Below are 17,059 nucleotides of genomic sequence, written 5' to 3' on the forward strand. Positions count from 1 at the left end.
AATTGATGAGCTCAGTTTTATGCGGCTAGTTTCTTCAGTTTCGATCACTGAAGTGAAATGTGCGTGCATTTGCTCATGATCATTTTATCACCTGGTGTTTGACAGACTCGGGCAGCGACTTCTCCAGCAGGCCTTTAACGGGCGCTTTGCTCTCCTTGGTCTCCTCCTCTCCAGCTTCGACAGCCTTCTCCTCGTTCTTGCTCACTTCCTCTTTCTCCCCCGGTATGGCCACCGCGTCCCCCTTCGCTTCCTCACCCTCCTTGGTCTCGCCAAACACATTGGGGTCGATCAGGAGGAGAATCAGCCTCACCTCCTCGCTGGTCAGAACTCCCGTGATCAACAGCGTTCCAATAAGCTTCAGGATGGGGACAAACTGGTACTGGACACTCCCGCCGACCGGGTCTCGGATGTGGGTCCCTCCGCCCTGCACGGCCTCGGTGAGCATGGTGATGGCTTTCTCTTTCAGGATGCCCAGCGGGATCTGGGGGCTGTAGAGGAACTGCTGGCGTTTGGTGCTGATGATGCCGACGGGGGAGAAGTTGACCCGAGGTTTGAGGGAGGTGCTCAGTCCCACTCCAGGCAGCGAGTGTCGCTTGGACTCGTCAGGGAACAGCTTGATGGAACGCGTCTCGTCGGTCACGGGGATAATGAACTCGTTGTTCATCATTAGGCGAGCTTCCTTCGCCGTCTCAAGATGGATGCTGGCAATGAGAAGAATTAGTTTAATCATTACATATGTCTGGAGACAAATTAGTAGTCTAGGATCTAGCTTTAAAAATAATTTTCTCAGAGTAGAATAAATGTTCTGCTAGACTGTTAGACTTTTACAGCACCATTAAACCAAATGACCATAATAGATGTGCGGGAGGCAACAGGATGGTTGGTCAATAAACATGATTCAGCGATTACCTGACTACCTATTGTGGAGCTACCGAGTTCTTTAACTCAGGGGCACTTAAATTGCATTTTCAATGAAAAGGCATTTTGAACTTCCAGAAGCATTATGAACTGTTATGAATATATCTGTGGTCTTGTTTACCAGTACATCACTATGAGAGAATAATGAGTGATAATCCTGACATAGATCATCATCAGATTATTTGGTCTGGATTGCAGTTTTGTAAACTTTCTTTTTGTATAACTGACGGCAGCATTTAATATTTTTCCCACTATAACCTCGTCCATACCCCAAATGCATATGAAAAGACAATTTCCTAAAAGGCAAGAAGTCAGAGACAAATGAAAAAACATTCCAAAACAACCTGATCGATGAAATGTAATTACCGGATTATGTTATTTGCAAACCCTGGCAGCGTGACTAACACACCTGATAAGGACATTGTAGAAGCCGTCTCTCAGCATGCCAGAGAGGTACTGGTTGTCGATGGTGTAGAGAAGCTGCGACTGGTCCAAATGGCTGCACAGGGCGTGGGCTACACGGGTGTTTCCCAGCGCACAGAGGGCGCAGTACAGCTTCAGCGTATGGTAGTGGAACTTCCTTAAGTCCTCATGCTCAGACAACTCCAGGACGTCTAAACACCTAAAGGGACGATGCAAAAAGAGATGTGAGGAATTGTTTACACTGCAGTTGTATTCTCCCAGGCTTAAAACCTGTCATGCTATATCACCTGTTCTCTTCGGGTATGTGTACGGCCATCATCTGCAGAGGTTCCAGACACTGGATCACCCAGCCGTGCCTTTCACTGACCCGAGCCGTCTCCATGTTGAGGAAGGTGTTCGGCATCCGGCTCCACATCACAGCCACGATGGTCTGCACATCCAGCCGCGGCGGGCACTGCGGCACTGGGTTCCTGTGCTCGCTCTTGAATATGGCCGAAGAGAGAGGCATGGCGTCCTGGGATCAGAAGGAGGAGAAGGAAAATAATATTAAAGAGGCATTTCAGTATGTGGTGCTTTCAGTTAGGTTGGGAGAGGTCAAAACGCCAGCTACATCTTATTTTAGTAGACCGACTGGTTTCAGCTCGTAGCCTTCATCAGGGTCATCAAGAAACATTGTGCAGTTATTATCGTTATCAAAAAGGAAAGAACCAATCATTTACATCCACATATGAATATGAGGCAATGGGGCACCTGCAATGTTGAGTTGGGCAAATGATCAGATGGCGTAAGGTTGGGGGACACTGAGGGATCCTTGAGCAGAGGGAACAGAACTTTAACTTCATTACAATTCATTTGCAGTTATTATTTTCAGTAATTTCCTCACATTATCTAAAATAGTATACTGAAGTCGGCAGTTGTTGCAAGCACAGGCAGCACACATTAAATTATTACAAAACCCTCCCTAAACGGGTCACTGAGTCAGAATGTAGGCCTGGTGACCAGCGAGGGACCACTTGAAAATAGTCCTACATGTTAATTACTGTGAGGGAGGCGATGTGAACGGCCTTGAAAGGAATTTAGGAGATTAGGAAAGAGACAAACCTTGATCTTGACGAATTCAAACTGGAAGAGGTTTGCACTGGTGGGGCATACAAACACAGCCGGGAAGAGCTTGGTATTCGGCTCCACCTAAAAAAAAAAAAATAAAAAAAAAAAAATAGGCAAAGGAAAATCATCCACACCACACGTTGTGGGGGCATTGTGCTCTTCTGGTGTCCGCTGTAGTGGGGAGTTCAGTCTCTAGGCTCATGGATTAGCTGAAGTTTTAAATCCAAGTTCAATGCGAATTAATTAGTGTATTGATGATACCAATCGCAGACTTCAGAATGAATACGAAACAACCAGAACTTTGACACAGTAATACTACAAGGGGCTTCTTTTCATCAGGCTAAAACCCTCTTGATTCCCTCTGAGGACTTTCCCCTCAGTGAAGAGAGAAAAACAGGGCCCAATTACAAAGATAACGGGGAAAACGGGTGATATAAACTTCAGAGCGAATCATTTCAACGTCTAGTCAGGTATTCAATATGCTGCCTTAAAAATGTGAGATCAGCGAGGCGAGACAAGTATCGCTGTGCAGGTGTCTGTCTTTTTTTTTATGACTGTGGTATTGAAAAACAGATGAGATTCAGCTGCATAATGTCCTAACTGCCTTTCTGCAGATCCAATTAACTGCAGCGCAAATACGTTAACGCTACCTGAGAGGAAGCCAGGACAGAAGATCTTATTTAGTACGTGTGAGAAATTCAAATATGTGGTGAGTGCCATGTTTCAAAAGATTTATTAAAACGGTTATGGAGCTGAGTGTTAAGGAACCGTTTGAGATTGATTTTCACATCGTTCAGTTCTTTTTCCTTTTTGCTTTTTAGGCTTGGTTGGAAAGCTCTGGGAATACAGGGAAAAATACATTTACCACAGGAGAACAAGTTTATGAGTCTGCCCTTGAGCGTCAATCCCCAGCGTAGCACTGCGTTACGTTTATTTACCTGGTATGACGTGGGGAGCTCTTTGCCGTTGGCAGTGAAGGAGATGAGGCCAGTGGCCAGGTCGATCAGGCAGCCGATCTCCAGGTCAGAGTTGGAGCGGCTGGAGGACGACGGATCCACGGCGTCTGCTCCACACACCATGTAGCAGTTACTCCTCTGAACACTGGAGCAAAGGCAGAACATGAGACTGTAAATCTCCACAGGACGACAAAGGCTTAAAAAAAACATAAGAGCACAATATATTTTCATTATGTCAACATGCATCGATCTGTGTTGACTTGTGACTTCTGCCTCATTCGTATTCATTCTGTTACACAGAGACGGTGTCTTTCCCATTTACTCCCCTGCATACAGAGTGAGGACGGAAACAGGCCAATAAAGGATGAGTCAATATATCTTTGGTTCCTCAGCCAAAGTAAGAAGTGTCAATCCAAGGTTATATTGAGGCTTATGGAAAATTTAAACGTGTAGGTTTACCTCACTGATGAACATTATAGCATAGTTTGATTTGGAGATTTGGAATTTTAATAATGATGATGCAAGTCAGATTAATAAACTAAAACATACACTGGCATTTCACATAATGTACACTGCAAACAGTTTAAGAGTATGTTGCATCATTTTGTTGACTAAACCAGACTGCACTGTCGGCAATTTGTGGCTGTTCAGTCCCTCTGTAGTGGCTCCCTGTAGCTTTGATTACTATTTATTTCTTTATTGCGAGGTGGATAAATGTTGTTCAGATTAACCTGGGCTGTATCCTCCTTTTTACACAGTTAGTAGTTAATGGCTCATTACTGAACCACTAATTGCAGGTGAGTTTTGGTTGTTCAGTTCAGTTCAGTTCATTTGTCCCCGAGGGTCGCAGTAACTAAGACAAGCTACATCCATTCATACACATTCACTAACTTTTAAGCATGGTCCCACATGCTACATTACCATCACTCACGTGAATCAGGAGTGCACCACCCACAGATAGATAGATAGATAGATACTTTATTAATCCCGAGGGAAATTCAAGCATCCAGTAGCAGTAACATACATTGAACATAAAAAACAAAAGCTATATAAAAAATAGAAAGTGACTAGAAATAAAATGTTTATACAACTATAAACTATGTTAAAAATATAAAGTGACCTGTTAGAAATATAAATATAAAGTGACCTGTTAGAAATATAAAGTGACCAGTAGAAGTAGAAGGTTTTTTTTTTTTTTTTTTTATAAATATGAGAGCTACAAATGGGAAAAAAATGAATGAAAATCACAGTCACCACATGTAGCAGAGGTAGACAGACGTGGTAATGACAGAGTGTCCAGTAAGTAGGTGCAAAAAGGTATGTCCATTGTCTATTGTGTCTCCTGCCATCACTGAGAGCTGTTGTACAGCCTGATGGCCAGGGGGACGAAAGAGTTTTTCAGTCTGTTGGTGGAGCAGGATTGAGACAGCAGCCTGCCACTGAACCACTGTTCACTGTTTATGAGATGATCCTCATAAACATAAACTCCCTACCACCTGGATTTTCCTGCAGGTGGCTAATGTTGGGTTTCCTACCCCTACTGTCGCTAAGCTAACCATGGATAAGTCCAAGGAAAAAAAGAAAATCTTAAAGGAAAATAACAAGTTTAATTCAGCGTGGACAGATTGATTTACTTTTAGCCAAACACTCTTGACTTACCTGTGCTCCTGATATGTATAGTATATTAATCAAAACCCTATGTAATGTTGATAGACATTCCCAGAACACACACACAACATTTGCTGAAAAGTAGAGAGCTATTTCTATAACTATCAAGCTGTAGTATAACCATATTATAAACTTCATTAGATGATTTCAAGGGTTTCAATAGATCAGCATGGAGATGAACTTAAAGAACGTAACATCCTGATTCTGATTGTTAAAATGTTATCAGTGGCTTTGTTTTGTTAATTTACTGTAAATGAGCTTATGCTGTAGTTGTATTTTCTTCTTCTTGTAGTTTCTTTACAGCTCGGAGTAGATTCCCTATCTCTGCTATGACATTCAGCTCACACATGTTTCAACATATTACATATTCTTGCAACACCCTACACTGCTGCAAGGCTTTAATTTAATCTCAGCCTTGAGCTCACTAGCACAACAAGAAAAGCGTTGTCATGAGAAATCAGAAAGCAATGAAGGGGAACTGTGAGAAAAGCGGTGTCCTTAGGGGCTCTCGAAATAACAGGATTCCCACGTTTCAAATAAACTCCAGAAATTAAAAAAGCGCTTGCCTCTCATGGACCCGGCCCCTCTCATCTCCCAGGGTGACGGTGACTGTACGCGTCTTGCCGAGGCTGAAGTTTTTGCTGTAGTAATGATAGTCGGGTGTGACCCAGCCCACCCACACTGAGGCAGGGTCCTGACCAGCAAACACTCTCACAGAGTGGTAGTACTGTCAATTAAAAATAAAAAAATAAAAAATAAAAAACACAATAGGTTAGAGAACAGAAACTGTGATTTAGTGGAATAGCTGTAGGATGGGTGTCTTTGAGAATTTAGATTGATTTACAGTTGTGATGCTCCCGTAGTCAATACTGCCATCTTCTTTTGGAGGATGGCTGCAAAAACAAAAATACAAATAAAGACTGAGCACAGGAACAATTGTTGACAGAATGGATCACTTAGAAAACAACAACTGCTTCAGTGAATGTCTGACCTGAGCTTCAGTGATTCGTCCAGTATCTTGTCTGCAGAGTAGCACTCCACAGGCATGCTCAGCCTACAGTAGACCATGTCACTGTTGCTGTTCTGGGTGCCATATGTCTTGTGCGTGACCTTAAGGCAGGGAGGGCTGTCAACTGTTCCGTCGATCCTCGTCACCTGAGGACGTAAGAGTCAAGAGCACCGAGTCAAAACACGAAGACTGTCCATTACGAGTGTGTTCGTAAGCACAGAGTGAGACACACAATTGCAAAGCTTAATAATAGTAATGAAAACAGATTTCTACCTCAATGTGCATGTGGTCCTGGGGCACATTGAAAAAGGTGGGCAGGCGCTTGCTGAACCACATGGTGATGTCTCTGTTCATGTTGACCGCAAACGGCTCAAAACCTTCCTGGAGACCACACATGGTGTAATACTTAAAAGTACTGGCGTCCTTGCCCAGGTTCATATGGCCGATCTGAGACATGCCGAGACTGCACACGGGGATGAAACCTGGGGAAAGGGAGAAGGTATGTTAGAGGGTTGGATTGGAAGTGAAGAGAAATAAATACTATTATTTATCTGTGCTTAACACACTTTTAATGAGTGTAATGCTGTTTGCTTTATAAAGGTATGTACCGTGCGTGAACACAGGTGGTTAGATTTTTAGAAGAATCCATGATACATCAACTCTCGCAATAAATTTTAATAACTTTATTCAGAAGAATTGTTTATTTACAGAGCAACAGGCCAAGGACATAATAGACTTCATTAAACAGCAACTTTGTTAACATTTTGTTCTGTTTTTTCTTTTGCCTCATGCAAACAAGGCAACCCCGGTCCTAACCCCGGAGACACCACGGAGGAAACGCATTCAGAATAAATTAATGAATTACTAAGACTAAAGTTGACTGATGGGTGGAGCGCTCACCGTCTTCCGTCTCAAAATCAGCGAAGCCGAGCTCGGAGCCCTTGCTGGTGATGAGCAGCTCTCCGTTCAGCGTGAAAATCATGGATTTGTCCTCCATGTTGATCATGCAACCGACCACGTCGCCCTTCTTCCAAGGTTGCCCAAAGTAGCGGCTGCCTGCATGCAAACGCCGACCCTCGAGAAACAAAAACAGATACCGTTGGTTTCGCTAAATATACTGAATAATAAAGATGCTAATCGATACAGAATATGTTCTGATTTTCTTTTTAACTTGTCTGGTTGTTTGATGGCTGCAAAAATGTACTGATGCACAAACATCTACTGGTCTTATTTTTGAATTTATAATTATTTTATCACCTCTTAATGACATTTGCAGTAACTTAAAACTATATCTTAGCAGTGTCAGTCATTTGCCCAAGTGCCAAGAGCAAAATAAATAATTGTGTTTTACCCTATATCCATCAAAGACGAAGGCTTGGTCGTCTGCTCCCAGCTCCACATCAGGTCTGCAGCCCGGTCTGGCCCAGCCAACACGCATATCTCCACCACTCAGGGCCTCAAACTCAAAGTACCACTTCCCCGTCTTCACCGCGTACGTCTGCTCCACGCGGAAGAAGCGGATGGTCTCGATGCTCTGACCGTCTACAACATGGACGACTGTGGCCAGGGAGAAACAAAAACTAAGCTTAAAATTATGGACACATATGCAGATTGTTATTCGGCTCTACAATGACGGAGGATTCGCCAATGACTAACTTCAAGTTGCAAAATTATTCTATGAACCTGCTGTGAGCTACTTAAGTGTTGTTAAGTGTCAGTAGCATTATGTTACATCAGTTATACATTATATGTTATAGTACCCAACATTATTTATACGTGAATGAGTGTACATATTAGGTTTGAATGATTTCAGGAGAAGGATCTCACCCTCCTGATCTGGGGGGTCGATATCGTATCCATATCCAACCATAGTCCTGATGGCCTCTCTCAGACTGTCTCTGTTAGATTTCTTTGTGCGTTCGTCCAGTAAAGCATATGGCACCAGGCGAGGATTACGCCTGCTCTTCAAATCCTGCCACAAGCAAAGAAAATAAACCAGTAGGAAACACGCAAGCAGACAGTCACACACGTTCTTCTTTCTCATTGTGGAAAAATAAGTCTTTTACCTGCTGGATGCCATAGGTCCATCCTTGTTTAATTCTGTCTTTGGCCCACACGTTGTGTGCGTTCTCAGCCAGTTTATCAACTAGAACCTCCTGACCTGCATTCAGTTTCACATCAGAGAGGTCCAGTGGCGCAGGCTTATATCCGTTAGACATCACATAGCTGCAGACAACAAGAATATATTTAGTCACACATTGTAAGTGTTCAGCAAATTAGAGGTAATTGAAATCTTGACGAAAATTCTTAAGCTGAATTCAATTTATAACAAGATGTCATACTCTTTCGGTAATTTCATTTTCTTCAGATCATCTTCAGCGTGAACATTGACCTGGGCAACGTGGCATCCCAGTGCCAACAGGGTCCTGAGGAAAAAAGGGAAATTTGAAACAGGAAGAAATACAACAACTATAAGAAATATCAATATTCAAACACCGCTGCCTCACACCACAAGCATCCAGCTACATTTTTAACACAGCTCATTAAACATGGATGATTCACAGTCAGTTGATACGGTAACACTGTGAAAATCACTGAGCTTCGTCTGTGTGGATACATGCAATTAGGGGCTTAAATAGTATGTAACTGTGATAAACTGCATTCCTGATTGAAGTTTACTGTACGAGGAGGTTGGTTTATTAAGCCAAGCCCAATGTTTTTACAGTGAGATGACTCGGTAGCTGGCTCAAATAAGCTTTGGATCCAATAGTTCTTAAGAATCAATGTTGGAAATCACTCAGGAGTTGCATGTCATTACAAGCACTGCTTTAATCTTAGCCTACATCTGCTCTTGCTCAGCATTCAGCAGGGAGCAGCAGTTCCATGAATAGGTAATTGGATTATTTAGCGCAATGCCCAAGCCTTACTTAAGAGTTTCGCTAGACATCTGCAGGTTGTAGTTCCTTTCAGTTTCGGGCAGCTTCGAGAAATCCACGAGGCAAGGGTGCTGCCTCTTGTTGTCATCACGAACCTGAAGAGAAAGAAGTTGTGAGTCGTTGCTTGCTTTATGTTTCATCTCATGAAATCTGGTGTGTTTTGGTGTAGTAAGATCTCAACTCAAAGGCAAAACAGCCCAAAGGTAAATGTAATGAAATTTGTCCCAGATTACAGAAAGCAAAAACTGGACTGCAGCTAAATGTCTCCAGTAGATGTTGACCGATGCATTCTTTTAGTTTTTTTCTCAGGAGAGTTTAAGCCACAGGTACAGGCGTTAATTTTGTTTTTTTAATAAAGCAGTGATGAGCCTGAATCCGCTCAGAGAACCGAGTCGTAGTGGAAAGAGGCTCAGCTGTCTGTGAGAAATTTACTGCTGCACCCAGACTCCTAATAAGCAGTGTTGGGAACGTTACTTTAAAAAAGTAATTAGTTATAGTTACTCACTACTTATTCCAAAAAGTAACTGAGTTAGTAACTGAATTACTCTACAATAAAAGTAACTCGTTACCAGGGAAAGTAACTATTTGCGTTACTGTTAAAAAAAAAAAGTTGCTATATGTCAAAGAATTTGGATTTTTTTGAGCAGTTTTTACAAGTCAGTTGAAATTGGTAGAACAGACAGGTGTATGTACATAACTTTCGATATTTATATATATATTTTTTTTATTTATTTTTTATATATATATTATATATATTTATATATATAATATATATATAATATTTATATTTCGATAGGGTTTAGACGGCGAGCTATCATCTGTGGTGGAGATATCGGTGTTTTTGGCCACAAGCTTTGTAGATGCGTGTCGTTGTGTGATGCTTCATTAAATTAGAGTTGCTTACATGCACGTTCCTCCCTTTGACCACGATGAATTTTTTTATTTATTGAAGTAGTGCTTATATCTCCACCTTGAAAATGCCAACTTTTCATCGGATTGCTCCTGACTCGCCATCTCTGCTGCTTCGTCGAATCTCTGTTTAGCTGTTGTGTGTGTGTGTGGCGCGTGTGCTGGCATGTGTGTAAAAACACTGGCTCTGATTGGCTACCATGAAACATGACTCTGCCTTAGCCAATCATAATCGCTTACCTCGTTATTAACCCACCTCCTCACTAGCGGTGAGCCAGGGGTGTGTTCGGATTACACATATTCAATCAATGCATAGTAACGCACCGCATTTAACGTCCAGTAACGTTAACGGCGTTGTAACGACGGGAAAAGTAATTAGTTAGATTACCCCGTTACTGAAAAAATAACGTCGTTACCTAACGCCGTTCTTTTAAACGGCGTTATTCCGAACACTGCTAATAAGACGTTGTTGCTGACTCTACCTAATAAAGCACTATCTACTAATGACAACAGCTGAACAGAACCAGTACACATACGGTATGAGCAATGCACATTGAGGCCAAGGACACAAATGCAACGCAATGAAGCAGCATTGAAATATATTATGGTCCTTCCTGTTTAATATCCGCCCATGTCCAAAGAGGCTTCCACCCTGGATAAAGTGCAATGTCACTCTGATCTCATCGAACCTGTTACGGCAAAATTAGACATCAAGCAGCTGTTTGGACCTACACGTTGCCCTTAATAAACTATAAGACCCGCGTTAACCCCCTGAGCGGAGCTTTCTCCCAGTCTTAATTAATGTGGATGTCATACTCTTGGAAGGTGAGACACTCATTAAATTTGTTAAACAGCTGCAGTGGCAGCGGCCTCAGCGGGAAACGATTCAGTGATAACCACTATCGTACAAAAGAGTGTGTAATCAGACCTCAGAACGGGCTGTTCTGCAGAACGAGACACAGTATGATGACGGGAGAAAGACAGAAACAGGGGTCTGTACAAGACGCTTAACTGCAATTTTGAGCGCTATGATAAAATAGAATCAGTTACAGTGCATGGAGTAGGAAGTTTTTTCTACTTTTCAGGATTTTTCATTTCAGGATTTTCTAATATTGGTGTTTATTTGGGCATAAAAAGTCATTTATTATAGAGATATATAGTAAGTAATATAAAAAGTCATGCATAAATGTGTTGTTATTGAACTGCGAATACATATATAATCTTTTGTTATGGTATTAAAACATCATATGCATAAAACTATATTAAAAAGTGGTTCAATGCTGCAGGAAACACAGTGATTTTGAATGTGTAGGAGCATGTTATCATTATGCAAAACGTTCCTTCAACCTGTCAGCCCCTTTAATTAAAAGAAAACCAGGTTTTATTTTTGTGCTTCTGTTCCTCCTTCCAAAAATATTCGTTTCCTTTGTTCTCGTCTTCAACTGATATAAAGATGTGAAAATCTCCTTTCTTCTTAACTACTTTCACTTGTTTATGTCCTGTATCGGGGGGGAACTAGTGCTTAGCAGTTAGAGAAAACTGACATGCTTGTCTGGGTTCAAATAACAGGAGTGACAGGAGGAAATGTGTGAGACTAGAGTGAAAAAGAAACATCCACAGCAGGCATACCCTTGAGCAAGGCACCTAATCCCCTGAGCCCCCTTGGCACTGCACCTGGCTAACTGCTCCAACTGCGCTCACTACTTTCTGTGTAGATATCAAGTCAAAATAATGAATAATAACAGATAAAGGGTCTTCTTCTTTGGATAGTTTTCTCAGTAGTTGTGTGTATTAATAAACCAGTATGTCCATTATCATGCCGTGTATTTAAAAGGAGTTAATGAGCCATTTACAGTCATTTTAATGCTGATGGATGTAGTTGACCTTGGTCACTCACTCTTTCCAAATATACCCAGGGTGCTTTTGTGTGCATTTTTCCACAGCGTGAGTGTGATGGCTGATAGCAGGCGTACCTTGCCATAGGTCCAGCCCAGTTCAATCTTGTTCATCCCCCACAGTTCATGGATGTTTTCTGCCAGCTTGTCCCGGATGTTGTCCAGGTGAGGGGGAAGAACAATCTGTCCAGAGTGAAAAAGAACAGATGGTGTAGTTGGATTAAATAAATGAAAACGGTATAATTATTTTTTTTTTCCTTCTGTCTTTGCAATCATTTGAAAGTTTCGCAAGCTTTAAGGCATCTGCTGCAGCTCTGAGAATTATATAACAGATGTGTAACGCAAAGTGAATTCATCCTAAATGGGAGATTTCTGACAGCTACCCTGAGAAATAAGTTGTACTTTGTTTTCAAACAACACTTCGAGAAAGAGGAACAGATTGCTGTCAGTTTAAGATGTTCTTATAGGAAGTGTTTTTGAAAAGACTTTTTTATCGTTTCACTGCACAGTCAATATATCTGTCTATATTTCATTTCCTCACCTGGCTGGTGTCAACGGGAGTGGGGATGAATGAGGCCTGAGAGAGGAACTGAGTGGTTCCCAGCAGATCACGGACCCCGTCATGGTCCCTCTTGTACTCCTTCACGGGCTCGACATGCATCTTCTCCTTGGGCAGCAGTGCCTCATAACATGGAGAGTAACCAGCTGGTGGCAAGAACTTGAAATCTCCGTGGCGTCCACCCAGCAGGAAACGAACCCTGAGGCGAGAAATTATAGAACACTGTAAGACTGTATATAACCTGTTTGTTTTCACAGTGCTTACCATGAAACTAATAACTATATATCTTGAAACATTAGCAAACATCACTTTATTACATAATACCAGCACTGCAGTAGAGAATAAAGCCACAGAACGGCAGGGATTATCTACTACCTTCCTGTATTGACATAAAACTCTCTCCCACTAAATCAATTTCTAAAGTAAATAGTTGTGCAGTAAATAGGAGGTTGTTCCTTACAACTTTCATGAGGCAATGCAAGTTTTCCTTTGAAAGAATTGATTTTCTTTTTTGCTTCATCACCTGTTAATTTAGATAAATCTTCGGGGCATTTTTTGCCTTTTTTTTGGCAGGGAATAGTGAACTGGCAAAGACATCAAACAAGGGCAAAGAGAGATAAGGGAAAGTGTGTAACAGAGGAGTCCAAGGAGAATACAATGGTGGAGGCAGCAAAGGACATGGAGGTAACAAAAAAAGTTAAGTGGCATGCCCAACCATTTAGGTGGCAGGGCGCTCCAGCTCAGTGAGTTTTCAATTTATTACTACATCGCTGCTTTTTATGTGGACCGACAAGCTGTAGTTTCATCAACAGCCGTGGCAAAAACCATCAACAAGACGCACCTCTGCTGGGAATGCTTTTAAAGTATTATTTCCTTACTTGACACCCGCAGAGATGCTGACAACGGGGAAGAAGAATCCGTCGGTGTTGAAGTCCTCGAACATGCCCTGGACTGGCTGCCCGTTGATCCTGAAGGACATGCTGGGAGCGCCCAAATCCAGACAGCAGCTGACCACATCGTCTGAGTTCAGCAGGTGCTGGTTAATGGAGGCCACGGCCCTTGGGATTCGGCCTAGACGACACCGGTCGGAGACAGAGAGGGAGGATGGATGGCTGTTAGAGGTGCAAAGTCATTGCAAATGTAGGACAGGATGAAGGGTGGGGAGAGGCGAGGGGAGCGGGGAGGTGGGTGATGAGCGCTTTAAAAGGAGTGACATGATATGGATGAGGGGAGGTGAAGGGTCTTTTAGTAGCTTCAGAAGGAGGTGAGGGGAAATAGGTGTCATGCTTTTAGGGAGGGAGCAGAGAAAGGAGACTGAAGGACCTGAAGTCCAAACCATCAGGCCAAAAGTACTTTACTCTAATGCAGGGTCATCACATAATTGCAATACCCTGGCTCTTCAGCTAAGGTCATGGCAGTAGGTTGGAGTGCAAGTTGAAGATGTATGGAACGCGCATGGAAGTCATTAGAGAAGGAGCAAAGCTTTCCAGAAGATGTGAACGAATAAGGGCGGAGTCACATGAAGAGGTGAGATAGAGGTTGGATGGTGGCACTTTGTATCAGTGTCATCACTGTTTGTCCTTCGCAATGTGGAAAAAGTAGAAAGCAATCCAGAGAGTCGACACCAGGCTCTTGCATTTTTCACCGTAAGTTCAGTCAGGGCAAAGACCTTCCATAAGGCTTTTTCTTTTTGTAATATACACAAGAAATAACCCTTTCCATCTTCTTGACCAGTGGGACAAAACACAAATATGGGAATTTCTAATGTAAAATAACCAAGAAACTGATTGAAGTTACCTCAAACAATAACTTAACATGCCTAGAATATACTGTGCAATATGTATTTTTACTTCCTGGTTTCTACAGGCTTCCACACTCATAGAAGACCAGCTAGTAGTGAAATATTACACTGAGACACCCACCTGACCACAGATGAAGTCCATCAAAGCTGTAGGAGTACAGGTCATCCCCAACACCGTTGCCTCCCCACCCCTCTCCTCCGCCGGGGTACGGAGCGTAGCCTTTCGTGTTAGCCCAGCCTACCCTCAGGTGTGTCGGTTCCCCGGTTACAAAGTGGTCCACCTGGTCGATGACCAGCTCAAAATACCACTTCTTGTACTGAGCTGAACCTTCAGCGACGCCCAGGAAGATGTTTGGTCTCATGCTGGAAATAAAAACAGAGGATGAAGAAAGGTGAAGGATGAACCATAGTCGTTTATCTGAGAGTGAGTTGTTTATTCATATTGTCTGTCTTGAATAGACCCAAAACATCTAGTCGGGCTGTTGGGTGCAATAAGACGTTTTCACTAAATTGTATTCATCCCAGTAGATACTAAATACTGTGAGCTCATTAATAGTTTAAAATAAAATGATGAACATATGTCACAGACTAATTTTTCGTTATTTACCTCTGAACATCATTGACCAGTCGAGTCTGAAGCAGCAGGTCCCTCTTTGGAAGGAGGTTGTCACAGATCAGATTCTGATTGGCTCTCACTGCCACCCCATTGCAAACGCAGAGGGAGCACAGGACATCCAGGATCTGACAAGAGAAGAAGACAAGATAACACTTGTCTCAGGGCATTTTCTCGTTTGTGTCAGTCATTCACACGCTCCAAGATAAAAATCTACACCTTGTTTCTCCAGTAAATGATCAGTTGTTCAGTCAGATTCTCTCTAAGCTGCTGAGCTTGTAGCATATGCACACTATACTGAGGGCTTTCAAGTCTGCAGAACTTGTCACTCATGATCTACAGCTGTAGTTTACGAGGATGCCCTTTCATGCCCCGTACAATTTACAGTGTAAATATTAGGAGACCGTGACATTTGAAGATTGCATGGACGATACGCGGCTGGAATGTCACCAGACAAAGAGAAAACCCTGACAAAGATTTAAGTAAATTGTTTTGAGATGTAATTTGTTAGCTTGGCCTGACAATTGAGCTTTTATGAGGCAATATGGAAATTCTGTCCCAGGCAAAGAGGGCGGAATTGATTTGGGGGCTCAGATAAATGCAAACAGCTGCTACAAAATCAGTTTAGTCCGTTGAGATTTAACTTGAATCACTAATAAAAAACAATAAACATAATAAAATTTAACAAGTAGTTAGTAATTTAAAGCCAAGTAAACCTTAACTAACCTAAAACAAAGCAAAGGGACATGTTTGAGGTCTGTTAAAAGACGTTCCATAGCTCATCTACTGTAAGTGGCTTTTTCAGTTCTAACTTCTGTAGAACAAGCAAAGACGTCACTTAGATAAATAGCGAAGTTGCCTTGTTTTAGCTTCATTTTACATATTCCATAATATCCCTGGCCTTGATGACTCTCTTCACAGACATATAGCCACACTAATGGTGGAGCTCTGTTTGTTGCACACTTCGCAATGTAGTGTAATGGCCCATTTAGCTGCAGCAGCGCCAAAACTTTCCCAGTGGCTTTGGCTGCACACTGATGTTGCATCTGATGCTACAAAACAAGATACAATTTGGACTTGTCCACACTCTGCCAGATACCTTGGCACTGACAATTTAACAATTATGACAGTAATAATCATTGTCGCCCACCTTGTGGTTGCGTCCATGCTTGTAGAGCAGAGAGATGATTGATTTAATGTGTGCTCTCTGGATGATGTTCAGGGCCTCCGGGCTTTCTACCAAGATACAGTGGAGGACTTCCAGGATTCCTAAGGGGTTATACAAAATATTTGCCATGATCAGAACACGTGTCTGTCGAATAAATGACATCTTAACAGCCAGAGTGTGATGATTTATTACACACAGTGCGAGTGTATCACTGTAAAAAAACAAACATGATTTTTGATACCCGATGAAGATTCCAGTCTCTCCAGTTTGCTGATCAACCAGTCCAGGTTTCGGGAAAACTGGGTGCAGTTGTTCCTGTTCCCACGAATCAGTGAAGCTTAAAAAAAACGACAAAGTTTTCACAAAGTTTAATGAATATGCGCACTTTTTTCTTTAGTAGAGACAATAGTAATATTTGTGAAATGACAACCAGAAGATTGGATGGAGCAGACAGAATGAATTTAAATGAAAAACAGCCCCTGAGAATAACCGTTGCGTGACATTTATGGTCAACAGGTAGATATTAAAATGCCTTAAATCTACTTGTCACTTCCTATTATGAAATCTGTCTGACAGAAAATACAAAGAAAAACTGTAAATTCAGTGTGAAGGCAGGAGCTCTGTACCCTATTAAAAGTGGAGCTGTGTTCCCTGGTGCCCTTTCTCTGCCACTGCAGTGACATTAAGAAGTCTCCTTATTACCCAACGGTCTCATTTCTCACCATTTGGATTCGGGGACAGTAGACTGATAATGTCCCTGAAACAACTGAAGAGCTCTTTGTGCCAAGCGAATACTGATCGGTGTCTAATCTCCTTTAATTCTGCCTATTCAGGAAAGCTGTAGTTCAGTACGAATACATAGATAGAGACACACCACGAGGGCAAGAATGTTCACTGTGAATGATATGATTGTTAAATTAAAGGGCCATAGAGGGGACAACCCGACGTCACGCAGACTTCTAATTAGCATACAGTGTATTAATAGATACTGGTGTTACATAATGGCTACTGGAAACATTTTAATGAAGACGAACAATAAAAGTGAAAGGACTTGTCTTCACAGCAATCACGTCTCAAGGGAAAAAAGTTGTCCTCTG

At 42.1% G+C, this 17,059-nt stretch overlaps 1 protein-coding gene across 1 annotated transcript in view; it reads right to left on the bottom strand.

Moving 5' to 3' along the window:
- Window positions 1-17,059, bottom strand: part of ryr3 (ryanodine receptor 3) — a gene marked incomplete at its 5' end in the record, with an annotated part of 108,795 nt that overhangs the window by 53,876 nt on the left and 37,860 nt on the right. Inside the window, 22 exon segments of the mRNA XM_084560095.1 lie at window positions 92-701; window positions 1,328-1,540; window positions 1,629-1,855; window positions 2,443-2,529; window positions 3,387-3,549; window positions 5,639-5,799; window positions 6,064-6,075; window positions 6,078-6,227; window positions 6,355-6,563; window positions 6,982-7,156; window positions 7,433-7,638; window positions 7,909-8,053; window positions 8,148-8,307; window positions 8,424-8,507; window positions 9,009-9,112; window positions 11,900-12,004; window positions 12,363-12,579; window positions 13,259-13,451; window positions 14,303-14,544; window positions 14,789-14,922; window positions 15,945-16,063; window positions 16,204-16,299. Of these exon segments, the coding sequence (XP_084416221.1) occupies window positions 92-701; window positions 1,328-1,540; window positions 1,629-1,855; window positions 2,443-2,529; window positions 3,387-3,549; window positions 5,639-5,799; window positions 6,064-6,075; window positions 6,078-6,227; window positions 6,355-6,563; window positions 6,982-7,156; window positions 7,433-7,638; window positions 7,909-8,053; window positions 8,148-8,307; window positions 8,424-8,507; window positions 9,009-9,112; window positions 11,900-12,004; window positions 12,363-12,579; window positions 13,259-13,451; window positions 14,303-14,544; window positions 14,789-14,922; window positions 15,945-16,063; window positions 16,204-16,299 (3,812 nt within the window).

The sequence above is a fragment of the Chelon labrosus genome (genome assembly GCF_963514085.1).
Source record: "Chelon labrosus genome assembly, chromosome: 14".
NCBI lineage: Eukaryota > Metazoa > Chordata > Actinopteri > Mugiliformes > Mugilidae > Chelon > Chelon labrosus.